Below are 21,200 nucleotides of genomic sequence, written 5' to 3'. Positions count from 1 at the left end.
TAAATAAATCTTTAAAATAAAATTATAGTGTGAGGGAATTGGTCCACTAAAAATTGTAAGCTAATTTTTAATTGGTATTCCTTTGTCAACAGCAATAAAAGAGGTAGAATGACACCAAAATAACTGGGGAACTTAAGAAATTTATACAAGATTCTATTAAGATAATTCTAACATAATTTGATAACTTCCTCAGCTTTTCTTCTTTATTTATAAGATAATTTAAGTAACTTTTTTCCTGTGGAATTTTGTATTTTTACAACCTAACTATATAGCCATATAATGCTCCAGAATCTTGTCCAGGCACCACAGAATGTAAAAATAGAAATTCAAACATATTCACCCACGCAAAAACTGGCTATTTGCACTCAGGATAAACAAAACTTACTGCTGCTCTCCTATTTTCTGCTCTCATTTTCTTTTGGAAATCATCACAGGATTTTGCCAAGGACCTCTGAGAACTTCCTGCAATGCCAATGAGAAGGCAGGCTTGCCGCCAGGATGCCAGCAGTTGGTAAGCAAGACTGCAGGGGCCTCAGCCACCATGAGAAGGACATGTGGCGTGAACAATTCAGGTTAGAGCTGCACAATGTTTGATGTATTCTCCCCGATTTCTTATATTTTATCTTTTTCGTAGCTCTTCTTATCTTCTAAGAATTTGAGAACTGGGCCCCCTGCGGGTGGAAGGTAGTAAGTTTCAGCACTATAAAGCTATCCACAGACATTATAGTGTGAATTCAATCCCTGACCAGGGAAGTGACCCACATGGCACAGCAGACCTCTCCTGTCTTACCCAACTGCTCCCCTCAGCAGTGTATTTCAGTCCATCTGCCTGTTCTGCTCCCCACTCTGTCTCTGGTGAATCTTGTCACCATCCCACACCTCTGTGTGTATCTGTATATTTGTATACGAGCTGTTTGGTCATATACAAATCAAGTGCTAAGGTTGTGGCCTGTTGGTTTTGTCTTTTTGTTCTTAATTTTACATCTGTAAACTCCCAAAAAGCAAATCAACTGCGTGCTCCCATGTCCTAGACAGGAACCATAGGTTCATAGGTGTAGTCCCTCCTGGATTTAAAGACAGGAAGATGACCATTCTCCACTGCCCAGATCCAATGACCTTCAACCCCAGGGGTCCTAAAGTGGAGACTGATGAAGCATTAAGTAAGCCTGAATTCAGACTGGGACAGGAGACGCTGCAGGCAACTGGAAAACCTGGAGTTCTACATCTGGCCCACATGGAAAAGAACTGGAATTGGAGCAAGACTTCAGGCAACACCTCAAAGCCAGTATCCTTTCCTTGATCTTCTGTTAATTGCTGCATTTAAGAAAGTGGACACTCTGGGCCCTCCCTGGTGGCGCAGCAGGTTAAAGTACAGCACTAAGAAGCTAAAGCCACTTCAGCATGAGTTCGATCCTGATCCAGGAGGTAACCCACATGGCGCAGCAGACCTCTCCTGACCCACCCGCTGCTCCCCTCAGCAGTGTACTTCATCAGTCAGCCTATTCTGCTCCCCACTCTATCTCTGGTGAACCCTCTCACTGCTCCTACACCTCTGGCCTATACCCTAGATATGTATGAATAAATAAATAAATCTTAAAAAAAAAAAAAAGTGGACACTGTCTGTAGTGATGGGCTCTTCCCTATTGGAGGGGAGGTCTTTTCTTTTCAGGTTAATACACTATCATAGACATAAAATAAGGAGTCATCTGGTACTGGACAGTTTGGAGCTAAAGCCCAGGATGCTTGTGCAAAGCAAAAGGCACAGATATGCCCTCCCACATACACTCCGGCTCCTGATCCACTCAGGTACTGGTACTATTGTAATTGTGAACTGCATTAGAGATGCATGTAGCCAAGAGTGGGCTGGTGGACCAGCTGCTGCTAGAGGATTTGGTGAGCAACAGTATAAAGGGCATCTGGCAATAAAAGGAGAAACAGTGTCTAATATAAAAATAGAGAGAGGCACTGTCAGAACAGCTCTAAAAAGGAGCCAGTCAAGCAAAATTGGGGCACACTGTTCTCTCTTAGACTTAAGGAGCTACATTGCACTGTGGCATGGTTCCAACCTGCTCTTCCTCACCTGTGGAAGGATGTCCAGGAGGATACTATGATGTGACCCTCAGTTTCAGGACATTTGCTCCCCCAATTTCTTCTTGAAATGTAGAAATTTTGTAATTTGGACATATGTCCAATCTATTAGTGCTGACAAGGAGGCATGTGTTTGGTTTTTTGTTGCCAAGACATGAAGACAGCCTGAACCCATCTAGGGTGTTTGCAGAGCTCACAGGCACTCATTGTGCGTCACAGGATGCCAAGAGCCCAGCAATGAGGTAAAAAAAGACCCCTGCCTGCAGCACCCCAGAGCATGGCCTATATGTGGGCTAAGGGCCATTAGCAGACACCTCTCTACTTATATATAATATCTGTGATGTTTACATGTGGCATGAATTTTTCTGGTTACAGAGGGGTAGGAAGACACAGGGGAGGAAAGGGGGCAGTTTAAAACTGGGTTAATCTTCACCAGAATATGTCCCTTTGAGCTTGGATTTTATAGCACACTGCCATTTCCCTGATGCCTCAAAATACAGCTGGATTTGTAAAGTTTCTTAGGATTCTCAAAGCCAGACTACAAATTATCCAAAAGCTATCTTCCAAAAGCTGCCATGAAAATAACAAGGCCAGGCCCCACCTGGTGGCACAATGGGTTAAATCACAGCACTGTGAAACTATTGCAGCCACTGCAGCATGAGTTTGATCCCTGGCCAGGCAGGTGACCTACATGGCGTGGCAGACCTCTCCTGACCTGCCTGCCACTCCCCTCAGCAGTGTATTTCAGTCAGTCTGCCTGTTCTGCTCCCCGTTCTGTCTATGGTGAATCTTCTCACCCCCACCCCATACCTCTGGCCTATACCCCAGTTCTGTAGAATAAATAAATAAATCTTTAAAAAGAAAATACAAGAAGGCCAGAGCAACGGAATGGGGAGATATCTTTTCATAATCTAATGAAGAACATGCTAAAGATGCTGGGATCCCCAGTATGATGGGGTGTGCAAGCACCACATAGGGAGGCCTCACATCATACAAGAATGTAACAAAAGTGAGGCATCTCCACGTACAGACATGATGACACTGTAGGTTTCCTGCCCCATGCACAGAACGTGATGGAGATGTGCACACAATTCATACTTTCGGGCAGGGTTTCTTAGCTCTCATGTCAAGGTCAAGGTGCCCTTGTCTCTTGGGTGGACAGACAAGGTGTAGGACAGCTGAACACCCCACACTGTCACCAGTAACTGTTACCTTATGTTCATTTATCTTATGTTCACATTCAAATCAAACCATGATAGGAAAGACTGGGAAGCGCTGCGGTAGAAAACACAGTGAAATGCCAACTTCCTCTTACTATGAAGGTGTGAACATCCCAAACCCACGTTGGACACCGTGAAACCCTCACCACCACAGATAAGGACTTGGTGAAGACACAGGTGCTACCACATACCGTGGAGAAGAACATGGTGAAGGCGTAGACGGCAGCTTCCAGCACATATCGGCTCCGAATGGCGAGGATCACAGGTGGCAAAAACATGAGGTTGCTCAGGCAGAGCAGGAGTGTGGACAGCAGCTGGAATCCATAGGTAAGCGCGTCTGCACTGTCAGTACAGCCCCAGCCCCGCCACCCTGTGGGTGTGAAGGACAGAGGGTGGCAAAGGACAAGGCAGCCCTGGGATCTGCACCCCTGCTCAGCACCTCTGCCCCGCCCAACACTCTGCTAGTGGATGTGAGGCTGCTGCCCCTTCCCGACTGCGCCAGCCAGCCCGCCGGGGAAGCTCCCTTGCCAGGTGGCCAGCTTACCAGCCTTGCACTCGCAGGCCGCATACAGGTAGTTGTGCGTGCGCAGCAGCTTGCACTGGCCATAGGGTCCACAGTCGTCCACACACGGAGACAGGAAGGTTCGCAGCCGCACCTCGGCTGTTACATTCCGGCAGCGCATAAACCTACGTGTGCGCACACAGTCTGGAGGTCACCTGGGGTCCAGCCAACTCCCTCCCCTCCAAGCCCTGCCCACTCCAAGTCGCTCACCGAGGCCCCACCCCACACAGGGAGCGGAGGGTCAGAAACCAGGTCCCTGTCTGTGGGAAAGGAATTCTTAGCCTGGCCACTCTGGAGGAGGCACTGACAGCGAGGAGGAAGCCAGCCAAGGATTCTGAGGGGAAAAGGGAGAGAGGTGTTGTGTGAAGACAGGAGCTAAAACCCTCATCCATCTACCCTAGAGACCCCAGGCCATCCTTCCTCCATACCATCCCCCACCGCCCATTCCTATCCCTACCTTTGGAGCAGGTCACTGCTGCGTCCCCCAGACTCAGGGGCACCTCATGAGTCAGGCATCCAAACACTGTCACGTTTTCCTGGCGCAGTGAGCTCTAGGGAAGCAGGTAAGAAGATGAGGCCATGGCGCCCTCCAGGCCCTTACACTCCCACTCCCTACACCTGTTAGCCCGGCCCCAGAAACCCTTCCAGCCCTCCTGCAGAGGGCTCACAGCAAAGCACCCCATCCCCAGCCATAGATGGCTGAAACACAATGACTAGAAAACACTAACTTTCACAGCAGAGAACTCCAGAGACCTATGAGAAGGCAAGATTCAAGTCCCAGTCCTTTTTTTGGGCAGAATTTATTTAAATTCTCTCCAGGCAAAAGAGAACACTGCGTTTTCAGCCCCTTTTAGGGTGAAGGTAAGGGGACAGGGACTATTGCAGGATGTAGAAACTAGATGGAAACAAGAGCAAGGCTGTCAGTCCTCCTCACATCTTAGCCAGGTCTGAGTGCAGGAGGCAGGTAAAGAAATGCACTCTCCCTCAGGCACTGAGCAACAGAACACCTGAAGGATTAAGTGTAGCAACCTTGCTGGGATTAAAACTAATATCCCATTTGTAAATATAAGGGGTTGTCCACATGAATAAAGATAAAAAGATGCCATAAATTCACCTTACTTTAAAGGATTTAGTAACATTAAATATGTGTGTGTGTGTGTATGTGTATAAGTAAACTTTTTTTACTTTTATAAGGGAACTTTAAAAAACCAAGATAGGAAATTAAAGCCTGGGCCATATATTTGATGTATATTAGATGTGGGCCATATATTTGATGCTTCCAAGTAACCAAGAAAGAAAACCTGATGAGATGCCAGACTTGTGCATACAGAAGAAGAAAGTTAAAGTCTCGGGGAGGTATGGCATCTAAAGGGGTGCTTCTCTGGGACATGCTCATCAAAGCCTCCTCCTGACCACACATCCTGGCCTCAACCATGAGTTTCATACAACTTGCTGATCCCTTCCCTCAGTGCAAGCCCTGGGCAAAATGCCAGCCATATTCAGTAAAAAGTGGAGGCAGTCAAAGAGAAAACTTCCTCTAGATAAGGCAGTTTTCTGATCCAAAGGGAAAAGTCAAAATATCTGTAGGGGAAGATCAAAGCAGCTATGTCAGCATACCTTTTAGAATAGCTGCAGGTATCTAAAGTGTGGGGAGACTGGCATCAAATGGCCATTAGAGTAAAAGGACAAGAACAAAGAGGGACAGAGTGAGATCCTCAGGGGCTGGGCCTCTGCCCTCAGGAAATGAGTAGGATGGAGCTAGTCTCTAATAGGGGCTCTACATTTCAAGGTTTCAAGGTTAAATCAGGCCTTGGTGTCACTGCCCCGGGCACAGCAATAAGCAAACACAAAATACATATAGTCTTAAAAAAGAGTCTACTTCAGGTTGAACAACCGGCCCTCACCTGACACCACTAGAAAGACCATAACAAATCACAAGCCAGGTCCCAACGTGGCTGTTAAGAAAATGGTCCCTGACCTCAGAGCTCCAGAGTAGAGTTAAAAGGATCCCTTGCTAGAGAAATAGTACATAAATTATTAGATCAATGCCAAACTAACACAGAGGCTAATGGCTGATAGCTCCTTCTTATTCATTGCTAAAAATAATGACTAAGACATACAAAGACTGACTTCAAGTGAGTGAATTACATAAAAGAGAGAAGGCCCAAGAGCCAAACCAGTATTAAGCAATGCCTCAAAGATGGACATAATTCTTCCATTCAGGTTAAAACGTTCTCATAAAGATTCAAGATGGTAACCAGCAGCAGTTCACGTGAACCAGACACAGGCCACGAAACCACAGATGCCCCTTGGTGACAACTAGACAAACAGCAGTTCACGTGGACAAGGACTCGGAAGACACATTGCTTTATGCCTTCCTCTATTTTCCAAAGCTTTTCCATGGGAATCTACTATGTTTATAATAAAACAAAAAATAAATGTACACAACTGTTTTGAAGATTAAAAAGGGAAGGAAAATGGCCCAAGATCTTAGCTCTCTACCGCCCCCTGTGACCCCGCAGTGATACAGCAACTAAGAAAAATAGGCTGCACTCAGGCTGTGCGCCTGCTGCACCCACATCTGACCAGATCGTTCATTTTAGAGCCATGAGGACCGACAGAAGTGCTCCCAGAGGGAGACAGTGGGGGCGAGAGAGGTCTGACAGTGAGGTGGCTCAGCTTGGGGGATGCTGCACAGCATCTAACGGGTTGCTGAATAGGATAAGGATGTTACAAATGTACCACACGATGCCAGAAGTTACTAATAAGGGAAACTGGTGAGGAAACAGGGTAATCGGTAAATTTCTGTCCTTTCCATTCAATTTTTCTTTAAGCCTAAAACGGATCTGAAAATCTATTAAAAAAAAAAGTAGAGTTAGATCTGATATAGAGAGTTAGATCTAGATATAGCTTCTAGATCCAGTAAATCTCAACAAAGATCAGTGGGTAAAATCTGTGAGTTTTGAGAGACAGCCAGGAATGCCTTTGACACTGAGAGTTGTCTAAACATGGACTGGATAATCTCAAGAGAAGTGCACGCCTGCCACAGAGGAAGGCCCTCAGTGAGGGGAGTTACCCCACAAAACGAGGGTAACCCAGACACTCCGCATTGCCTTGGATGACTGCGCCCATTCACAGTCCAGGGTTCAGGGCATGTTTCTTGACCAGAACTGAGCTGAGACATGGTCCCTAATCATGAAGTTGGAGGAATCCTGGAACAGTTAAGGATCCACCCACATCCCTGACACTTTATCCTTCAAATTCCCCATAGTGTCAGCAACCCCAAATACCCCAATTCACCAAAAAGTACCACATTGAGCTGGAGCTCCAGGCTGAGGACCCCTCCGCTATCCAGCACTGGCAGCAGCCTCAGAGCAAACACAGCCGGACGCTCAGGAGGGAGAGCCACACTGGGGCCAAAGAAGATGTAGAAGTGGACAGAGAAGGTGTCCAGCTCATTGCGCAGCGTCGGGCGCACTGGCCAGCAGTGTTCAGGTGGGGATGTGGCCCCAGGCCCCTCTGAAGGGGTCCCAAGGGATGGCGGCTCTGGAGGCAGTGGCTGATTGCCCAGTGACTGGGGCATGTTCATGGCAGCTCCAGGGACCAAGGCACGGGACAGGTTGGGTTGTGGGCACTCTGTGGAGCAAAGGAAATTAGAACAGGGCCTGCCATTCACCATCCTGCAGTCCCAACACAAACCAGTTCTGAGCCAGACAGAAAGGGAAGGGAGAGCTAAGAACTAGAGTCCCTTGGGAGTATGGAATATCACAGGAGAGAATCCAGAGGTCTCTAGTGGTCACTGCTAGTGGGCTGCTGTGAAAGAGGGGATCGAGGTCATCTCTTCCTCCCCAAAGACAATGAAGACACTGCTCAAACAGATGGCAGGCCCTCTCACTGATGCCACAGAGCACGGGCTTCAGCAAGGACAGTGCCACAGAGTAGGGAAGTCCCTCCATTAGCCCCAAACCAGGTGCAAAATGTTCCAAGAGAGTGTGAAGGAGCCCAAGTGGGTTCGGGAAATTGCAGGGACATGCAGAGGGGGTCAATGAACACAGCTGCCACACCTGCCTCTTTTATAGTTATCAGCCCGGCTGGGAGACTGGGGCAGGTAGAGCTTCTGACCTTGCAAGTGCACACACAGCTGGAAGCGGACGGTCCTGCCAGTGCCCCGGGATGGTGTCTCCACACGCACGTAGACCCAGTGTCCCCAGGGAGGCAGCGCCAACTCCAGCTGGCATAGCGAGGTACTTCCACAAGCCACAGAGCTTGAGTTGTGCAAGGGTGGGGCCTTGGGACGTAGGCGTAGTGTCAGGGGGCAGGAGGATGCTCCTCGGCCCCCCACACACACCAGCTGCGCTGAAACCCTGTAAGTAAAGCTGGGCACAAAGACCCTGGGCAGAAGAAGGTTGGGGGTAAGAAAAGACAGGGTACAGAGAGGTGAGAGGGACACCAAAATGAGAGAAACACTAGGAAGAAGACAGTGTAGTAAGTAGGGGACCCAGGAGGAGAGGAGCCTTTTGGGGTCTCCCCCTATGCTGAGAGGGAGGCAGGGGTCCGACCAGTACTGGGGTATCTAGGTGGCTTGGCCATTCAAGGTGGCCAGAGAGAACAGGAACAGCCAGGTAGGCTGAGGAACCCTGTTTCCTGTTAGAGGGCCAGGTTTGAGAGAGTATTTGACTTACTTGTACAAGGCTGAGCGATTGTGGGGGAACAGGGTTTGCTCTGAGGGACGGCCAGGCACCAGCACGGCAACATCCAGCAAACGCCGGACAATGAGCTGTGGCTGCAGTAGGTACTGACACTCATCCTGGAGACCCTGAGGCAAAAGTAAGGGTGGCGGGAGGGGAGACAGTAAGGGTGCTACTAAATCGGGGCACAGAGCCTGCTGAGGCTGGGGGACAAACCTCCCAGGGCTATGGCTCCTGGCCCTTTCTGCCAAGCAGGCATTTCCCATGGCCACCTCCGTCCTCCCTGGAGCTGCAGGTTCTGTTGTGAACCTCGGCACCAGTGAGGGTTTACGACTCATTCCCAGGCCCTCCAATCTGACTGCTCTTACTGAGCACTCCTGGACAGACCCTCAGAATAATTTCAAATACCTTTCCCCACCAGGAACTTAGCGCACTGGCTCTTTGGGGTTAGAAGATTTCTCAAGCATTTCCAGTCCAAAGCTCCACCCACCAATCCAAATCTTTCATTTCTTTTGTTCCCCACCCTGCCCCTTCCAAGTGCTGCCTAGTGTCTAATACCCATATCAAGGGCCACTCTTTACCTCTCTGGCAACCTCCAGACGATAACAACTTGTCCTATTCTATTTCTGTCTCCCCCCGTCACAGAGTGTACACTTGCAGATGTTTGCAGAATAAATGAATGACTGAATGAACCCAGTGGGGGCAGCTCTGATCTTTCAGAAGCCGAAGCCTGTCTTCTGACTCCCCTACCATTTGCATAGCCCCAGGAAGCCTATAAGTACACCTGCTCCCCTCCTCTGCCTCAGGCTGCGTTTCTTCTGTTACTGGAGAAGCTCTCTGAGCTGCTCTTCTGGACAAAGTCCCTAACCCCTTTCAACTCGGCAGACACCACCCTCAGAGCTTCATCTCTTTTCAGTTAGCACAGCCCACCTGTTCTGGTTCCTGGCCCAGCATTTGCAGCTACCTAAGTCCCCAAGACCTAGGAGGTAGGGGAAGGAGGAGATGCCTGATTAGATCTTCTGGACAAATGGCCTTATACTGGCACAACTACAGCCCACTGCTCATATACATGGTTATTCTGAACAAGACATACCTTTAAACCTAGCACTAGGGACCATTTTCAGGGCCTGGCATCCCAGTGAGTTCCATGCCATGGAGCAAATTAGCCAAATCAGTAACTTCCAGCATAGCTCCACAAGCCTAGGAGACCTCAATAGATGCCAGGCCAAAAATTTTTTACCACCTGCCTTTATCCCTTTTGCATCAGTGCATCCCCAACACCCAGCACACCACCTGGCAAATATTAGGTGCTTAGGAAAGTATCTGTGAGTTAAGTGTCAAATGTCAAGAAGAGGGTCCCTTCAGAGAACTTCCAAACCCACCTCATTGCTCAGAGACCTCCATCTCTGCTATCCCTAACAGATAACCCTCATCTTTGTGTCAACCCCTGAGGATCAGAAGTCCTATCACAAGGCATTTCATCAACCCCACTTCCTAATCAATCATCACCACTGCAATCATCTTGTGATAAATGAGCCCCAAGGGGCTCACACTCAGGAGGCTGATTCCCCAACTAGCCAGTTCAGCCAGAATAAACACCTTGCTTGATGCTTTGCTTGCTACTGGCTTAAGTGAAGGATCAATGGACATACCTTCTGATTAAGATGTGCTTCTTCCCTCAAAGCATATAATGTGCACATCCAATAGCTCTTCCTTCTTGTGGTGGTGAAAATTCAGTCAATGGAGACAAGAAAGGTTCGGGGGGATCAGAGAAAGGACACCTGAAGTCAGGTGCTCAAGAGCTACCAGGGCAGAAACCAAGTGAAAGTCTAACTGAGTCAACATCAGCTATCAAGGAAACAACAGAGTCAAAGTCAGGAAGCTTAAGGAACCAGCAAGGCCAAAGTATAAAGTGAAGAGACAGAAAGACCAGGGAGTGGAAAACCATAGACTAGTCCCTAGACTTCCCTAGGACAGGTGGGCTGGAAAGGCCTTTAGAAAGGCCTGAGTAGGGTGGCCAGTGTCAGGCTCTGGATGGGGCTTGCAGATTGAAGATACCCAAAGATGTTTGGCCTTCTCTGTGAGAATATCCCAGAACCAAGCACAGCCCTCAGCCCAGAGTCAGTCAACGCCAAACAACATAGAAGTAAATGATTGCTGGACAGACTGCGGGAGCAGGGTTGAAGCAGAAAGACCAATTAGGATGTTATTGGTTACTGCAAGGACCTAGAAGCAAGCTCCAGAGAGGTACACAGAGTAAAAAGAGACAGCATGCTTCAGAGAACGCTGTACAAGTAAAGTCAACAAGGCTTTTCCTTTATGGATTGAAGGGAAATAAGGAGAATCAAGGATGACACCCAATTTTGGGACTCACACAAATGGTGGATGGCAAAGACACTTATTAAGAAGGAAAAAGCCTGGAGTAGGAATCAGAGGTTTGTAACTTTTGGCTTTGTTTTGAGTTGTATATGCTAATTTTGAGACATTTCTTAGACATCCAGTTGGGAGATGTAAGCAATTGGACATACGATCTGAAATCAAAGAAATTAGGACTTGAAAAAACACCAAAGAGGCATTAATTTATAGATGGTATTTAAAATCATTGTGTGGAGAACAAGAGAAAGGAGAATTAAAAAGAAGTTGTCCCAGGACCAAGCATTGGGGCATATGGTTAAGGATCAAGTAGAAGAGAAGCCAGCCACGGACATGAGAAGGAATGGAAAAGGGAAAGAGGAAAGCCAGGGCAGTGTGCAAAGTTAAAGAGCACGAGAAAAAGGTGTTTCAAGGAAAGAGTAATCTAAAGCACTAATTAACAACCAGGTATTAGTTAACTCTGGGTAAAGGAAGTGGGGACTGGAAGGAAACTTACTTCTCACTGTCTTTTGTACCTTTTGAATGTTGTACCACAGGCATATATTACCTATTCAAAAATATTAACAAAATAATTTAGGAGGAGGAAGAACTGAAGGAGCAGTACTAGCAGATTTTAACCACTTCATTTGAGACTTGAGCCATGCTAGATCCTAATTGATAGACTCAACCAAGTCCTTTCTTCTATAAAATCTTCATTCCTTTCCTTGTTTTCATGATTTTACCTCCTTCCACCTACTTCAAAATCTTGAAGTTACTTCAAAATCTTGAAGTTAGGAAGAAAGCACTTGAGAACTGTATTCCAGACACCTGAAGCATTTCCCCTAACAAGCCACTGGATACCAGAAATTATCCACACCCCAAAGGCCCGCTCCTCATGGCGGACAGGAAGCCAGACACCACAGGGGGCACATGGGCCCCAGGACAGGAAGGTAGGGAGGGTAAGGGCAGCGGTCAAGATGGACAAGGTTGGTAAGAATGGTCAGCAAGGAAAGGAAGAGAAATAAGATCAATTTTGGAATATAGGTTTGAGAAGATGGCAGAATGGTAAAAAATGTGCCACGCCTCCACTGCGTGCAGGTTCTGTGCAGGTGCAGGGAATGTCGCAGTGAACAGCACAGCCACAGAGGCTAGCAGACGTGCAGGACTACAGCTCAGGGGTGGCCTGACCTGGCAAGTCCCTTCCCTTTCTAGCCTCTCAAGTTTCTGTATCTCTCAGAATAAAGTTCAAACTTCTAGGCCCTTCATGACCTGGCTTCTTCTCACCCCTATCCTAGCCAAGTTTTCCTCAGCCACTGCAAAAACCACCCCACACTGATCTACTCCAGCTCCCCCTCTACACTTTGGCCCATGCTAACCTAGAATGCCTTTCTTTGCCTTCTCAAAACTAGGCCTCACTTCCGAAGTTTCCTAAACATCTCTACCACATTACCAAGCTGAGTTAGCCATTTCTATTTGTCCTGTTAAAACATCTCCTGTGCATCAACAATAAACATCTTATTTGTGTCCCTAGCACCTAAACCAAGGTCAGAGACAAAGTGGGTGCTGAAGGACTAAGATCTTAAAAGGAAGTCTAAGCTCATCCCCCAAAACTAAACAGCCCTAGAAACAGTACCACCATTCTTATCTCTAGGACTCTTCAGTTTCCACCCTCAGGAACCACATTAACTTCCTGTGTTAGCCAAGTCCTCACAGGAAGTCACAATCTTGCAACAGGAAGGAAGTAAATCAAGAAGATACAGTGTCCTACAAGAAGGTACAAGAAAATTCACCTACAGACTTGAATCTGTGAAATTTACCAAAGAACTTAAGAATTTTTGGATGCCCAGATAAAATACTAAAAGATAACCAAATTCTCAGACTACAAAGAAGGTACCTGCTCCCTCACCCCCCACTCCAGAAAAGACCTGACAACAAGGTCTCTCTCTCACGGTGTCCAGGTCAGTGGCCACTCACAGGCAAGGTGTAACTGAGTTCTCATGTCACACCTCACAACACCCCTGGGAACTCTGCTGATGAGCACTCCAGCTCCCAGCCCCACTTGCTATATCCAGATGCAAATGAGCATGTCAAGCCTGGCCTCTCCTTGTCAGGCTCCCACAATCCCAGTCAAGGCCTCAGCCCACAGTTTCTCCTGTTCACCCACAAAGGTTTTCTGGATAACTAGGCCAGCACTTGAGAAGAATTTTCCCTGTCAGTTCTCACAAAAAGCCAAGGATCAGAATTGGGATCAGCAACAAGGTTTTTGGGGTTTGGCGGAAAGTCTAAGAAGACATTCCTCCCAATAAAAGAACCCTGAGTTCTGATGGAAGTCAACACTGATATAGAGCCCAGAGCCATGCCCAGACAAGCTCCCAACATACACTTATCCAGAGAACTCCCAGGTCTTGACAGGAAATTCTCTTGCACCACTCCCAGGGAAAACAGACTATCACTGAGGCCTTAAGATGCTACCTTGGCCCTGATTCACCTGACAACTGCACAGCCAGTACGCTTGTTCCTAGATTCTCAATTCAACTGAGTTCATTATTAGCATTTGTTTGAAAGCTGAGTTATATTATGAAGAGGAGAAATGAGTGTGACTGAGTCACAGACCCCCTGCCCTCAAAGAACTCAGCCTAGAGAGATGTAAATGGGCAAATCTTCACATGATCAAAATTTCTACCCCTCCTAATTCTCAATGGCCAAATTCAACTAGTCATTTTGCTTTTCAATGTCTTTACTTCTTCACTCTGTTCATGCTCGCCCGGTCACCATTATCACTAGCCATCCTACTAACAATGGTCAGTTTATCAATACCCCCCTTCCCACTGATGGACCCAACTAAGAAACCTCTAGATCCTCTCACTATAAAGAAGAAATCTGGCCTGTACAACACTTGGGAGTGAAAGAGAAACATGGTATTGCCGTTGCCTCCAAACCAGAAATGGAGAATTATCCTGAACTTCCTTTAGACTTTAACCCCTCTGCTCCATGGATATCAGTGCTAACATTTGGAGGACAAGGAGACAATGATCAGGATGGACACCAGCTGCCCAAAGTCCATTTTTTAGAGGGTCTCCCTGCCTCAGTGTCTCTCCTATGCACTCCATGGGGTGGAAGGAACTAAAATTATGAGAGAAATGCATTCCCCCAGATAGACAAACTGGCTCACAGCCTAGGAGAATCTGTGGGGCTACCACAAATCAAAATATAGCACAAGACCATTCCTGGTTTTGTATAGCAGCATCAGATCAGTCCCTGGCTGATTTCTGATCATCTTAACCCTTGCAGCAATAAAGGACACTACTTAGAATGTCAGGGCTCTGACTGATTCTGAACTCTTGATTTTCCCTTCTGCTTACCTGAATCCACTATGTCCTCTTAAGGATCCCAAATTGCCTCCTACAGGTCATGACTTCTGGCCCTACTATGTAACCTGCTGACCTCGGGTTATGCCTCACCCCAGCCACCCTCATGCTACTTCCCACTCTGGCACAAGGCCAGTAACCCAAGGGGGAAACTCAGCAGAGACAAACAGTTCTTGCCCCTCCTCCCTGGGGAGCATCAACCCACCTTGACAGAGATGTGGCCGTGGGCCTGGGGAAGGTGGGCAGCCAAAAACCAGTCCCCGGGTAAGGGGCTGCTGACGTTAAAGATGCCTGAGGTGCGGTTAGGCAAGGTCCAGCTGAGGGTCAGTGAGAAAACCCCAGGCACAGCCGTGTCCCCTGGAAAGTGTGTGTGCAGGGGATTGATGACAGGGGGTGCCCCAGACCGGAAATACCTGGGGAACCAGAATGAGGAAAGAAGAAATGCAGATAATGGAGTAGGAAACAAGAAACAGGGACAAGAATGTAGAACTGTCACTCATAACACTAAAATAAATGGATTCCCTATACAGACACAAACAACAAAGTGGTTCCAGATCAGGGGTCAGGGACATGAGGTAAAAGGTCAGTTCAGGCATTCACACAGTCAAACAACAGTTAAGAAATGAACAAGAGACAAGATCCTGACCCTCATTCAATCACACATCAATCTGGACAAGGGTTAGGATGTCAGTTTAGATACTCATCAAGTCACTCTGGTTATGGAAGAGAGTCCAGGATTTAAGTGGGCGTCAGGAGGTTAACTCAGGCACTCACACAGTCACACTTTGGTCTGGGCAGTGGTCCCCAAAGGTTCCCCCCTGCTCCTTGAAGATGATGAGGTTCCAAACAGCCAGGAATGTGTCCTCAGGAACATGGAAGTGGAAGAGTTCAGTGCTGGCAAAGGAGCGGAAAGGACTCAGCTTGCGGGGCGAGCAGGTGGAGTAGTCAGTCAGGAAGAGGCCTCCTGGAGAGCAGGTAAAAGAAAAAGGAGCAGGTAAGACAGAGGGCATTTCCATTAATCAGGAGGCACCCCGGTCTTCCTCACCATGTGTTGAGCACTATCTCAACAAATGCTCTCCTCTGAACCAAGAATTGTATGTTATGCTGCTCTAGCCATTACCTGCTTTTTTTGGGAAAAAATTATCCCTTTTAAAACTAAGGAAACTGAGGCTGAAATCTAGACTAAACTGAGGAGTCAAGCCAAGATCTACCTAAATCCAAACCAGAACCGTTTATATCTCACATCTGCTCCTCACTTAGAAGCTCTGAAAGACTAACAAAACAGAAGGTGTGTGTGTGTGTGCGTGTGTGCATGTGTGTGTGTGTGTTGGCATAGGCTCTCAGGCCACTGAGCAGGCTGGAACTCCACCTGTGGGGCTTGGGAGTCAGCATGGAACTGTGTAACTTTCTTGTTCATTTCTCCCCCTTTCTGTTCCCCTGTGGTCAGGAGCAGTAAAAACCTCAGAAGCGTCACAAGAGCTGTCTGTCCACTGCGTCAGGAGGATGGGTGGGAAGGCCGCAAGGGTCCTGTTCGGGTGGCAAAGGCAAGGACAGAAGCTGGCGGGGCACCATGAGTCACCAGAAGAGGAGGGCAGGAAAGTCATCAGGCCCTCTGGGATTGAGCAGCAGCCACAGGGGGGTGTTTCCCCATGGGAGGCCCAGTGAGGCAGTCAATTAGTAACCTGCTGGAATCTCAAACCACTTGAGAATATTCATATTTGGAGAAGGATGGGGTGGGAGGTGAAGAGGAAGTGGTCATCTCTAGCTAAAAAGTTGTTAAAAGCAGTGTCAAGCTGAGCAGGAGAGCCCGTCAGCATTGGAACAATGAAAAACAACCCGCAGTTCAGCTGGAAAGAAAAGTACCCCAAATGGCAGACAACCGGTGCCAGAAAGATGCCCCTAGAACAGGAAGGAAAGCAAAAAAGTTGTAAAAGTCAGTGGCTTCAGGACAGAATAGGGTGGGAGAGGTAAGGGAGACCTTAGAACAGTGCTCTCCGCCAGACAGAAAATACGCACAGGGCTTACATAGTCTAACAATCTCCCTCATTAAGGTTGGCCCCGCTGAACTGCAGCAACCTCAGGAGTCATACTCTCAAGAGCTACCTAAGTAGGTGGGGGCCATTGTCCCTGAACTGATCTGTGCTCACCTTCAAAGGTGCTGTTTGTTCACCTCCAAGGACTGTCAGGAGGGAAGACTTGCCTCCTTGCAAGCTGAGCAGTGCCCAGGATCCAGGGTGCCTTATGAAGCAACAGTCATAGGGTGTTGATGTATACAAGAGAGATAAAGGGAAATGAACCAATTGATAAGGCAAACAGGTTTCCTAGGAGCCCTGGATGTCACAACTGGGAGGCAGAATGGCAAGAGCTGAGTAGCCTGTCTACCACTGTCCCAAGAAAGCAGAGCTCTGGAGCACTGGGCTTCTCCTCCAAAGAGCTGGTACCATCAGCTGGGCCACTGCTAGTGTTAGAAGAAATGTTGACCAGGCCCCCAAGCAGACCTTCAGACAGCTGGTGGTAAAAAGCAGCTAATGACCTTTGGGGAGCAACAAGAGAAGCACCAAATAACAGAGCATGGCCTAGAGAACTGGGGAAATAATTAAGCCAGTTGGGAGACTTGTAATGAGGTGGACTAAGTGCACCAAGTAGACCTTACTACAGGCAGGACTTTCCTTCGTACGACATGTTAATAGCAGGTAGCCAGGACTAGAAGTCACAGAATAGGCCGGTGCGAAAAGGGAGTAATAAGCCGCATTGGGAACGCTAGGAGGAACCTAGAAGTTCTAAGGGAAGATGCTTAAGCTAGCATCCACAGTCCCATTCAGCCTTAGTCTGGGGTTATCGGCAGGGCCTACAGGGCTGTGTCCCAGAGGAAGCATGAGTAGGGCCCTAGACAAAATCAGATAAACCTGTTCTACATGTTCTGGTACTTCCAGATGAAATTAGAGTGATTCTCTATCACGAGCAAACACACACACACACACAGAAGCTGTTCTCGTTAGTGACAGTATTGGGTAAAACAAAAGGTCATTTCCTCAAATGACAAAACATGCCTGGGTTATGCAACTGTAGATCAGATAACTCAAAGGAAAAGACCTGAGGATTGGAGTTGGACCAGGAAATCCAGACAGTACTTTCCATTACTTAAATGAGATTTAAGCCGACAATAAACATGTATTGAGACTGTACTAACGATCATGTGACTACAGCCTCTCCTTAGGTAAAACCAATGTCTGCACTAGGTCACAGAAGTCCCCTGCACACCAGGCACAGTTGCAGTCCTGACTGCAGTAAGGTCTACTTGGTCCTCTAAGCCCACCTCATTGCAATTCCCCCAAAGCATTTAAACCAGTTTCCAGCAATCATGCTTTAATCCACATCTTCCTATAGTTCTGTGACTGGTAGTCACCCACCTCCCCTAATCAGCTCAGAACTTGTTCAGTGGAGTCATGAATAGAGAAACCATGATGGCAGGATGAGTTTGGGCATCCCTCACCAAAACTGAAAAACTGGCCTGGCTACTGTCTCTGCTGGTTACCCAATTTGCCAGCAGCAATAATCAACACATTCAAGGAGTCAAGATGTGGGCAGATGGATTACTTATGTTGGGGGAGGCACCCATCACTGCCTCCAACAAGGACTTAGTCATTTGGAAAGTGACATGTCAATGATCTTTCTGCAGGAGAAGAAGGAAGAGCTAAAGTGGAACATGCATGAGCCAGAACAGGTATCTTCCCCCTCCCACAATAACAGAGACACTCAGAGGCTCACCTACACCACACACAACATACATGTGCCTACACATACCAATGTACAAACAGGTACATACAGTGCAAATGCCCAGCATTCCCACAGAGCTCTCAGTTATACACACAAACACTTAAGTAAGCACCCAGATACCAGTGAGTACACACATAGAGCTTGGGTATCTCTGCAGGGGAGGTAAACTTTGGCATTTATTGATCTCCTCAAGATTGTATGTGGGCTCCCACCCCCAGATGCTGTTAGCTAGTATCTTACATTACCACTACCAGAGGTAGCCAGAAGCTGACATCACAAAGACCTCATTATGATGTGGTGCATTCCCAACATATCCTATCCATTAAGAAATTGGACCTCTGCCTCTACTATCCAAGTCACTTCTGGATGATGGTCCCAGGTTAGATTGACAACTAGCAAATGAGGAACAGTTTGTGATGACGCCCCCTTGTGGGCAGAGCGGGGAAGATGTGTTTTGAGCCTTTCCCCACTGCAGTGAAAACAAAAACAACTCCAATATTGGCATTTATAGCCCCCAGCACTGCCATTTAAATGACAACTTGCTTCCTTTACTGAGCCTCAGTTGCCAATCTGCAAAATGGCCTCTGCAACCTTGCTCTAAAAGTGTCAGAATTATTCCTAGTCAAATCAAGCTTGGTTGGAACAAGACAAATTATAAGAAGAAAATTCCTAATGGCAACCAACCCATGACCATCTGCTACCACATCCTGTTTGCTACATGTTACTTTCAAAATGCTTTATTAACCCTGCTTTAGTGCATGCCCAATTATCTAAAAGGTTTAGATCTCCTACATTAGACTAAAGGCACTCTGGCGTGGAACTATGTCTTTCCCCATCAAGCTTTGTGAGCGGGAGAAAAGCTTTCAAGACTTCCCTAGAAAAGCAAGTGGTCAACCTGGGGACTACATCAGGATAGACTCCAGGAAAGAAACCCTGTGGGTCTATCCTAGGGGCTACTGGCCACCTGCAAGTGTTAAGCCAACCCTCCCAATTCCTCACAGCTGTATAAGACCTTTTTCCTCCCTATTTCTCCCCACTTCCTCCCCAATGATCTAGTCACCCAGGTCTTACCTGTCTTAAATCCCTCCAGTCCATCCCTCCCTGCCAGAACCCCATCCCTGCCTGCCTCAATCTTTCCTGCTTCTGCACTCACCAGCCCCTGGGCCAAGCACAGAGAACAGCAACAGCAGCAATAGGGCTGGTGGCAGCTGGAGCCCAGACCTGAGTCGAGGCTGGGAGAGGGGCAGGGTATGAGAGACAGTGGGGAGTAGTGGGAGAGATTTGGGTAAACACAGAGATGAGGGCAAATGCTGAGTTAATGGGTTGGGTAGGGCTAGGCACTGGGGCTTATGCAAAGGCAGGGAATGGGGAGGAAGGAAGGGCTGTGGTGGGGACTGGAGCAAGGGCAGGGGTTGGGCCCTGGGCTTTAGCAAATACTGGGAATGGGGCTGGGATAAGGGCTGGGCTGGGAATTGTGACAGGAGGTGAAACAAGCGCAGGGGCCACTCAGGGGACTGGGACTGGATGGGGGGCCTAGGTTGGGACCGGGATCTGGGCATTCGCTGGGACCTAGCCTTGGGCCGGGACCGATGTGGGAAGCGGGCTGACGGCGGGGCCGGGGGCCAAGGTCCGGATCGGGATAGGACAAGGGGCCGGGACAAGGGCTGGGCCATGGCCCGGGGCGGGGGCGGGGCCGGACCAGGCCAGCGCGGGGCGCTCGCAGAGCTGACCCGCGGCTCCGCTCCCCACCCCCAGGGGGTGGCCTCCAGTGTCCTCGCGGATCCGGGTCCGGGGTTGGGCCTGCAGGTGCCGGGCCGGGGACCTGGGTAGGAGTTCAGGCCTGTGCGACTCCGGGATGCGCTGGACCGGCTATAACCAGGCCCGGCGGCGGCGGCCTCTGCTGACGTCAGCATGACGCTCCGCCCTCCAGTCAGGTCTATTGGTCCTTTTTAGCAAAGCCCGCCTCCGACCCCATTCTATTGGCTTCTAATTTTGGTCCTGCCGGACGGAGGATGGATTCCGCCCCAGACACCTGGCCACCAGCCTTTCTCGCCCCAACAACAAAGTCCAGACGCTGAGCTCAGATCCTCATGTCCCCCGAATGACTAGCCCCCACAGACATCCCGATAGAACGCACAAACCCAGACACCCACGGACGTCCCCACTGATATTTCCAGACACTACCCAGAAACACTCACAGAGACCACGCAAGACCCCTTAAAAGAAATGAGCCCTTCAGGTTCGGTACCTTCGGATACAGCGCAGCCCCTACAGGAGACCTCACCCACAGGGGAAGTGACCAGACTGCAGTTACCACGGAGACTACAAGACATTCCGGTTGCCCTGGTGACGGAGGCCTCTTCTACCTGCCAGCGTTCCAGACGCTTCAGTCAAGCCCCTCCCTCATCCATCCCGACCCCTTGTCCCTCCTCGTCTAGCCTTTCCCCAACCTAGCCACAGCTCCTTTGTGAATTTCTGCAGGTGTCAAAATCGTAGACTTGCAGGCACGACCTGTCTCCATACAGTCTATGTAGCCGGAGCTAGCTCATTCAAAACCTAGAGCCTTCCCTCCCTGTGGCTAACATTTCCCCCTTCCCAACCTTCCAGCTTCAGACAGGATCCTTACCTAACAACTTGTAACAACCAAGCCAAAGCCTAGAGGTATGTAGTTTCACCAATATCCCCTCCTCTTAAATACTCATCTAACGCCTTCTGTGTCCTTCCTACCTCTCAGTCCAACCCCCTCCCATTCTCGACTTTCCAGCTGTACTCCCCACTTCCATCCCATTTCCACACCATTTCCCTCCTGCCATGCTGATTCTCCACCCTCAGGTCCCTTTTCCCTTTTCCATCTAATCATCTTCCTCCCCTGCCATCATCATACCTCTCCCCCTAATTCCTTCTCAAATTCCCTCTTTCCTGATGAGTTTAAATGAAACATTTTATCTCTCTGGAAGAGGTGTGGGGAGATTGTTGCGGTTGTGTGGAAGAGTAGAGAACAAGTTAGGGCAGCAGTCCTTAAGGCCCAAGTCCTTAGGTAGTGTTAAAAATGATGACAGGCCAAGAAATTTATACTTCAGGCTGAGTCACTATTTTTAAGCAAGAGAATGCCATTGTTTGGTTTGCATTTCAGAAAGATCTCAGT

General features: G+C 48.4%; 1 protein-coding gene across 2 annotated transcripts in view; it reads right to left on the bottom strand.

Annotated features, from left to right (window-relative positions):
- TMEM8B (transmembrane protein 8B) overlaps positions 1–19,936 on the bottom strand; it is a 25,196-nt gene extending 5,260 nt beyond the window's left edge. Inside the window, exons 1-10 of one of the 2 annotated variants that reach the window (XM_012721523.1) lie at positions 19,209–19,936; positions 15,053–15,242; positions 14,484–14,691; positions 8,553–8,686; positions 7,993–8,261; positions 7,181–7,506; positions 4,328–4,421; positions 4,081–4,204; positions 3,853–3,995; positions 3,500–3,678 (exon numbers count right to left, since the gene is read on the bottom strand). In XM_012721523.1, the coding sequence (XP_012576977.1) occupies positions 3,500–3,678; positions 3,853–3,995; positions 4,081–4,204; positions 4,328–4,421; positions 7,181–7,506; positions 7,993–8,261; positions 8,553–8,686; positions 14,484–14,691; positions 15,053–15,242; positions 19,209–19,728 (2,187 nt within the window). In that variant the 5' untranslated portion in view covers positions 19,729–19,936. The remainder of the gene's footprint in view (positions 1–3,499; positions 3,679–3,852; positions 3,996–4,080; positions 4,205–4,327; positions 4,422–7,180; positions 7,507–7,992; positions 8,262–8,552; positions 8,687–14,483; positions 14,692–15,052; positions 15,243–19,208) is intronic. The other variant, XM_004677778.2, reaches the window with a different exon arrangement.
- Positions 19,937–21,200: the final 1,264 nt, after the last annotated feature.

Source organism: Condylura cristata, unplaced genomic scaffold (assembly GCF_000260355.1).
Source record: "Condylura cristata isolate star-nosed mole 26May11 unplaced genomic scaffold, ConCri1.0 scaffold00006, whole genome shotgun sequence".
NCBI lineage: Eukaryota > Metazoa > Chordata > Mammalia > Eulipotyphla > Talpidae > Condylura > Condylura cristata.
This window is presented reverse-complemented; position numbering and strand designations above follow the sequence as displayed.